This window comes from Acanthisitta chloris, unplaced genomic scaffold, assembly GCF_000695815.1.
Source record: "Acanthisitta chloris isolate BGI_N310 unplaced genomic scaffold, ASM69581v1 scaffold4397, whole genome shotgun sequence".
Lineage (NCBI taxonomy): Eukaryota > Metazoa > Chordata > Aves > Passeriformes > Acanthisittidae > Acanthisitta > Acanthisitta chloris.
Genome location: NW_008681950.1, coordinates 37,447 through 45,522, shown reverse-complemented (window position 1 = coordinate 45,522; position 8,076 = coordinate 37,447). Strand labels below are relative to the sequence as shown.

The window sequence follows — 8,076 nt, the reverse complement described above, 5'->3', positions numbered from 1 at the left end:
CTTAAATTCTGTGATTCTATGACAAAAACTGTCTCTTAATCGCCCCTTTTTGCCGCTGCTGTCGCTGTGTCCCGCGGCCCTGTGGTGTGGGTGCGGCGGGGGTGAGGGGAAAAGGCGTTTTTAAGGACTGAGAGTAAACGTCGTTCCAAAGGTCTATGAGTTCCTGGTTCCCTTGTTCACTCTCTGGCTCCTGGTTCACTCCTAAAAAGCCTCATTTGCTCTTTGCAAGGCAAAAGGCCTTTTTCTGTTGCTTTAGTGATTATAAAATCATAGGATTTTAGGAGTTAGAATGGACCTTAATCTAGTCCCAACCCCCTGCTATGGGCAGGGACACTGCCCCACTAGACCAGGTTGCTCAAGGCTTCATCTGACGTGGCTTTGATTAGTTATAAGATCAAATAAAACACAACAAATCTTGTCTCTTCCCTGTAGAAGGGAAACGTGATAATGCCTTCTCAGCCCTGCAGGGCTGGCTGTGTGCTGCCTCTTTCCTGAGCCATTCAGGGGCAGCAGGAGAGGGAAGGAGGCAGATTTTCCTGGTGATACCGGTGGAAATGGCAGTTGCTTCTGGTGTTTTCATTTCATGTGCCTTTTATTTCACGTTAGTAAATATTAGTAATGAATCTGGGAGTAAAAGCAATGCTAAGTGTAATCAGTGATGGACTTTGATCTGTTCCCACTAAGGATTTCTGAATTATAGCAACGCAGTGTTTAGTAGCTATAAAAACAAATTAATGGAGTAGTACAAATAGGAAGGAAAAAAGGTCTGTTCAGAGCACTGTATAACACATACTGCACCCAGATCATCAGTACTGTGTGGTCTGGACTCCCTCTGGCTTAAAGGTGGAATTGGAAAAGAGAGGAAACTGAGGGCCAGGAATGGTGATTTAGGAAAAACCCCTTCCCATTAGGCTAGACAAAATTGCTCTTGGGGGAAGGGAGAGGGAGTGGTGAATGTCTGTTCCATGGCAGGTGATGTCGGAGTGGGGTGACAGTAACAGAGAGTTGTGTTTCTTTTGGTTAATGCAGAGAGTTCACTGGACCAACCCTGCAGGGCTGTGCTGAAGTGCACACAGCCAGCAGCTGGCACTGGTGGTTCTTCTGAGGGATGAAGAAGCCTCCTCACTAGGGCTCCAGTGAGGATTTTATATCCCAAGTTGAAGTCAAGTGAAAGGCAGCACAGTGCTGATTTAACCTGGGGGATTCCTTCCTGTGTATCCAGATGAAAGTTTACAGGGATTTGAAACAAAGACAGAAATACTCACATAAGGGAATGTTTTTGAGGGCTGCCAATAACAGTGTGAGACCAGGAGTGAGAGCTCACCGTGGATTTGCCATGTTTCTAGACATTCCTGTTTGAGAAAGGACATCAGATCAGACTCTTTGTCTCCTTTAGCACAACCCTGCCCATGTGTTCTCTTTCACAAGATTAAAACTAGTAGTTTACAGTAATCCTTTGTTACTGAGACCAGCTTAGGTCTGGTTGCTGTTCCCTGCTCATACTGGGCTGTTTGGAAGGGAGACATCACTGGTGGAAAGTGGTGGCAGTTTTCCATTGATGCTTTCTTAAACATTGAGAAACAAGAAGCTAAAAATGTGAAGTTTTGATGTGTTCCATCCCTTTTTTTTGTACAGTCATAGGTTGCTAAGTTCTTCTGAGTGAGAGGCAGAGTTGAACCTTTCTTGCTATGAGCTCTGGGTGGTGTAGGTTTTTGAACTGAAGAGACTCTTTTTTTCTTGAGTGTCTGATCGTTTTCTGTTCCACTTCATGTCAGTGAAAAAGAAACTCAAAAGAGTCCCTTTAAAATAAATGTTTTCATCTTTTAGAAGCAGAATTGATACTGCTGGCTTTGTTTTTTAAAACTGGAAGCTAAGTATTTTCTGTCTTGTTTCAGCTCTGGATGAAGGAGATATTGCCTTGCTGAAGACATATGTAAGTAGCATCCACATATGAGAGTGTTAAGGACAAAAAGCAGCTCCTGTTGGGAATAGAGTGCAGGGGTGGAGGGCTGTGTACTTAGCAAATCTGCTACTCCTAATGCTTTTCTCTCCTTCTAAAATCTTCCTTTTCACCATCCAACAGGAAGGCCCCAACCTACAGCTGTAAAAATAATCCAGTGGGATTGTTAGTCTGGAAGTAATGAAGTTTTTTTTCCCCTCTGTTTTTGTTTTGTATCTCATGGCTGGTGGCCACAGGGGTCTGACAGCCCAGCTAGGGCTTTTTCAGTAATCAGCTCTCTTGGTTTATGAACAAAATGACTTTCAGACCCTTCTGCCATCAGATTGACTTGCTTTTAGCCATCATGTTAAAAAACTGCCAGAGGGGGACACAGGGACCTTGTTCAAAAGGGTGTAACATTGGGAGGCATTTTCCATGGACAATAAAGCATCCAATACCAATCTCCCCTCTCCACTGGGAACTGCAGTTGATCTGGGAAGGAATTCTTGGAAGATGACACTTGTAGTGTAGCCTATGTCTGGATTTGGATGTTTGCCAGAAGTCTGAGTTTTGTTGGCACTGAGACTCTTTTGCACAGCTCTGGAATTGGGATTGTGCCCACTGGGGCTTCTTTTGTCATGTTGCCAGTTGTATACAAAGGAGATCCTGTAAAGCATGTCCAGATCTGGGTCTGCCTGCACTGTCAGGACAAGGTAGTGAAGCATTTTATCACAAGGAAGAATTCTGACTCTCCTCATCGTCTCTCTTCTGTCTTTTGCAGGTGGTAAAAAGCTTGGGCGAGGTAGTTAAACCACTGGGTTTAAACAGATGGTTTTCAGAGGATGGATTCAGAATCCCACCTGTCTATGATTTTTACTAAGTCTTTTTTAAACTTCAGAAGAAGCAGTTTAAACAAATGAGGCTAGTTTAAAAGAAAAACAAATCCTTGATGCTTACAAAGTGAAAAATTTCCACTTGCACAGTTGGTCAGTTGTGTGTAGCTGCACTTTATTTTTGCAAACAAATATTGTTACTGGAACTTAATACTGTCTGTTTTGGCTGTTGTGCCAAGACAGTCTGTTGAACATCTTGATGCTCAGCAGTTGCTGTCATTTTTTCCTAAGCATGAAATCATTTGAGTTACAAAATATACGTGATAATTCCTTTCCAGGGCCAGAGCACCTACTCGAGGCAGATCAAGCAAGTTGAAGATGATATCCAGCAACTGCTTAAGAAAATCAATGAGCTCACTGGTATGTTTCCTACTTAAGATAGCTTTCAATAGAGAAGCCACAGAACCACAGAGTCAGTTAGGTTGGAAGGGACCACAATGGGTCATCTGGTCCAACCTCCCTACTCCAGCAGAGCCACCCTAGAGCACATGGCTCAGGATTGTGTCCAGATGGTTCTTGAATACCTCCAGTGAGGGAGAATCCATGACCTCTCTGGGCAATCTGTTCAGTGCTCAGTGACTGCACAGGAAAGAAGTTCTTCCTTGTATTCAGGTGGAATTGCTGTGCATCAGTTTTTTGACTGTTACCTCTTGTTTTATTGGTTTGCACCACTGAGAAGAGTCTGATCCATCCTCTTGGCACTATCCATTCATGTACTTGAATACATTGATGAGGTCCCTTAGTGTCTCTTCTCAAGACTGAACAGGCCCAACTCCCTCAGCCTTTCCTCACCACTGAGGTGCTCCAGTCCCTTAATACATTTCTATACATTTCTATAGGTGGTAATACAAAAATTTTTGCTTTGTGATGGTCTTTTTGGTTGGGCTTATCTGTCCGTAGGATTTTGTAATTCCCTGGTATAACACATTCCTATTCAAACCTGTAATTTTCATATATTACAGTGGCATGAAACAAATGGCCCTTTCTGACACTCAGTAATGAAGTAGTGGTACCAGTCCTTGTGTGATGAAGAACAGAATCATCAATGTTGGAGGAGACCTCTAAGATCAAGGCCAACCATTAACCTGCCACTCTGCTGTGACCCCTAAACCCTTTTCATCTGTGTGAATCCCTTAGCTGCACATACCTCATACTGAAGCTTTTCCTCATTTGCAGAGTTTCTCTCCTCTTCTGAAATGTCGACATCCACTGCCTGTGATGTTCACTGAAGCTTTTCCTCATTTGCAGAGTTGCTCTCCTCTTCTGAAATGTAGACATCCACTGCCTGTGATGTTTGTGTCAGGCTTGGCTGTAATCATCCCCACACTGCACAATGGATTGAGAGGGTGGCCAGGCTGGGATTGGCACGTTCAGCTGCCACAATCAGAGGCTCTTCCTTTAGGAAACTTGTTTTTCTTAGGAAGTCCATCAAAGATATGAGTGTGTCTGTGGTCTCTCAGAAAGTTCATCTGCAAGGTTTTGGAGTGGGAAGGGTGGTTGACATGGTCTGTGGTCTCTCAGAAAGTTCATCTGTAAGGTTTTGGAGTGGGAAGGATGGTTGACATGCCAGTTACTTGCTTCCTCCTCATCTTGTCTGTGCTGCACACAGGAATCAAGGAATCTGACACTGGCCTGGCTCCTCCTGCCCTGTGGGATCTGGCTGCAGACAAACAGACTCTCCAGAGTGAACAACCATTACAAGTTGCAAGGTGGGTGCACTCTTCCTCCGTGCAGTGCAGCCCCAGAGTGTTGACAGTGTGATGTGTAGGTTTTGTGTACACTGTTTAAAGAAGTAAGGTTCATGTCAGGTTTTGTGTACACTGTTTAAAGAAGTGAGGCTCATGTGTTGTGCATACTGAAAGTGCTTTTGACCACTGAATGGTAAAGGAACTGGTGCACTCGAGTGTGTGCTACATACTCCATACCTGCACTTACTCCAGCAGTTATTGTATGGTGCTGTAACAGTGGAATCACAAGTACAACAGCTATTTCAGTGTGTTTGAAAAATACAACTCCCTTGAGGCTTATGCAAGTAGCAAGCCAGTTAGTTTATCTGCCTGGAGGTGTAACTGTGTTCTGTATTAGGTGCACGAAGATAATCAATGCAGACTCTGAGGATCCCAAGTACATTATCAATGTCAAGCAGTTTGCCAAGTTCGTGGTGGATCTCAGTGACCAGGTGGCACCTACTGACATAGAAGAAGGCATGAGAGTTGGGTAAGCAAAGTCTTTATGTCCTTAGGAGTCTCCAGGAAGGCTGAAGTTTTCTCATCCAGTCCCTTAGTTTGGCACAACACTGATCATTTCAAATTTCAGCACTGGTTGAAATTGAAGCACTAATGTCTTTCTGTTGGAAAACAGTAACTCACCTGCATGCTGTGCTGGAATCTTTGGCTTTTGGTGTCATTCTGACACCATTTGTCATGGATTGAAACCTTTCAGTCTGGGCCCCAACAGCCCCAGCTTTCAGGGAGCCTTTGGCAGCCTGCAGAGTTACACACTGGGCAGCCAGGAACTGTTCAGTGAAGAGGTCAAACTATTACTTTTACAAGCAATATTTTGCTAGTTTGCTCTGTGGGATATTTTGAAACTTAGTTTTCCAAATATTTCGGAATTAATACTTTTGGAAACCTTAAATCTTCTGCAGAAAAAAATGCCACTTTCTAGCCATCTGACTATTAGCTTTCAGGGCTGGGCTGTCATGGTGCCAGAGAAAAGAACAGCTTAAGAATTCAGCTTCTAATTGACAGAGTTGTTTCTACATGACAGTTTAATTAACCAGTGTTAAAATAATAATCTTTGTGCTTTCTCACCAGGGTGGACAGAAACAAGTATCAAATCCATATCCCCTTGCCTCCAAAGATTGATCCCACAGTCACCATGATGCAAGTGAGAACCTCCTTTACTTGTTTTGACATTGCTTTGTCTTGTAACTGTGGTTACTTTAGCTGGAACATGTTCTGGGTGAAAGCCCAGACAGGTTACAGTTAGGGTGTTCAGGCACTGGAATAGGTTGCCCAGGGAGGTGGTGGAGTCACCATCCCTGGAAGTGTTTAAGGGGCATCTGGATCTGGTGCTGGAGGATATGGTTTAGGGGTTGCAGCAGAGTGGCAGGTTAGTGTTTGGACATCTTAGAGGTCTCTTCCAGCCTTGATGAGTCCATGATTCTTTGATGGGCAGCACCAGGCTGTTAACTGCTCACTCACCTTTTTGTTGTGCAGGTAGAAGAAAAACCTGATGTGACTTACAGTGATGTTGGTGGTTGTAAGGAGCAGATTGAAAAGCTGAGAGAGGTGGTCGAAACTCCTCTGCTTCATGTAAGTAACCTCCAGATTTGGGCTTGTATTGCTTTGGAAGTGTTGTCAGTTAATATCTGAAAAAGCAAGGAAAGATCCTGTAGCTGAATGTAAACAGCCAAGTGAAAAGAAGTCTGGTTTTAACCAGGTAGCTGAATGTAAACAGCCAAGTGAAACCAAGTCTGGTTTTAACCAATGAAATCCAGCCCAGCCTGGTTTATATTGCTCTTCACTGAGGATTTTCATTTGCATGTGCACTTTGATGCACATAATCTTCACTCTGCACATAACCTTGCCTTCTGTCTCCCCCCATTACAGCCTGAAAGATTTGTGAACCTTGGAATTGAGCCTCCCAAAGGAGTGCTTTTGTTTGGGCCACCTGGTACAGGCAAAACCCTTTGTGCCCGTGCTGTTGCTAACAGGACTGATGCCTGCTTCATCAGGGTGATTGGCTCTGAGCTGGTGCAGAAATACGTGGGAGAGGTAAGAGCCAGTGCTTGATGGAATGTGGAGGGATTTGCAGGTTTCCATTGTGAGGACCAGACCTGAGTTATGCTGTTGCTTATGAAAGGGATTTTGCAGTGCAGAGTTCAGTCTGTGGTTCAGGAGGACACTAGGATTAGGATTCTGTTCCCAACTCTGCTACTTATTTTTCACTTGGCCCTGAGGTAAATTACTTTGTCTGTACTTCTGAGTTTGAGTAGTTATTTTTTCTCTCCTTTATAAATTGCTTCAAGCTTTATGAATGTCCCATTATATATGTGAGCAAATAAAAGGAGTTTATTCATTGGAAACTGAGAAGTGTTTGGAAGCCTGAAAAGTTTGATCTTTTTAAACAAGTTTTCCTGCCTCAAATCTCTAACAAAACCTTGATTTTTTTTACTTTCAGGGAGCTCGAATGGTTCGTGAACTCTTTGAAATGGCCAGAACTAAAAAAGCTTGTCTTATATTCTTCGATGAGATTGATGCCATCGGAGGTATGTTTGGACTAGCTATAGTTCTGGTCTCCTAGGAGAGCTTCCAGGTTTTGTCATGTTGTAGTTCTTCATCTGGACTGCTGCATTTTAGGAAATGTGCTTGCCAATACTGAGTTGGCAAAACTCCTCCCAGCACACCCCACGTCCAGGAAGCTGTCAGGGGGTGGTTTATGGAGCCTAGATAGGAAGACATTTTTGCACATTTAGAACACTCAGATCGTTTGAACTTCAGTGAAGAATCTCTCCCTTGTGTTTGCAAAAACACACTGTTAACCTAAACTCCCTTCTGCTTCTGCACTAGACCTTGTGTCCCTCTCACTCTGTGACACGTGTGTCTCCTCTCCAGGTGCTCGTTTTGACGACGGGGCTGGGGGTGACAATGAAGTCCAACGCACTATGCTGGAGCTGATCAACCAGTTGGATGGGTTTGACCCACGAGGCAACATCAAAGTGCTGATGGCCACAAACAGACCTGACACTCTGGATCCAGCACTGATGAGGCCTGGCAGGCTGGACAGGAAGATAGAGTTTAGCTTGCCTGATCTGGAGGTGAGAATGTTTCTTCCACAGCCAGGGGTGCTCTGGTATCAGAGTGTTTCTTCAGTTAGGGCATTGTTGTCTGGAGGTTTATGAGAACTAACAAAAGCAGCACTCTTAACTTATGTGAAACTACATAGAAGTTTGGGGGATTAAAGATGTGCCAAAGGTTTTCCCACACTGCACAGGTTCCATCCCTTGCCAAGAAGACATAGTAAACAGCTATAATCACTGTATGTTCCTGCTCAGTAGATAAAAACTGCTTTAACCAGATTTGTGATTTAGTTCAGAAGTTGGAATGTGTTTTGTTTGGCTCTTTTGAAAGAGATTTCCTGAGGTACTTCACAGAATCACAGAATAATCAGAGCTGGAAGGGACCCTTGAGGATCATCCAGTCCAACTCCTGCCCTGCACAGACATCCCTGACAGTCACA

At 43.9% G+C, this 8,076-nt stretch overlaps 1 protein-coding gene across 1 annotated transcript in view; it reads left to right on the top strand.

Moving 5' to 3' along the window:
- Positions 1-1,895: 1,895 nt before the first annotated feature.
- Positions 1,896-8,076, top strand: part of PSMC2 (proteasome (prosome, macropain) 26S subunit, ATPase, 2) — a gene marked incomplete at its 5' end in the record, with an annotated part of 7,291 nt that continues 1,110 nt past the window's right edge. The window contains 9 exons of the mRNA XM_009078288.1: positions 1,896-1,933; positions 3,111-3,192; positions 4,442-4,541; positions 4,918-5,049; positions 5,649-5,721; positions 6,054-6,149; positions 6,447-6,611; positions 7,018-7,105; positions 7,452-7,654. Coding sequence (XP_009076536.1) covers positions 1,896-1,933; positions 3,111-3,192; positions 4,442-4,541; positions 4,918-5,049; positions 5,649-5,721; positions 6,054-6,149; positions 6,447-6,611; positions 7,018-7,105; positions 7,452-7,654 — 977 coding nt within the window. The remainder of the gene's footprint in view (positions 1,934-3,110; positions 3,193-4,441; positions 4,542-4,917; positions 5,050-5,648; positions 5,722-6,053; positions 6,150-6,446; positions 6,612-7,017; positions 7,106-7,451; positions 7,655-8,076) is intronic.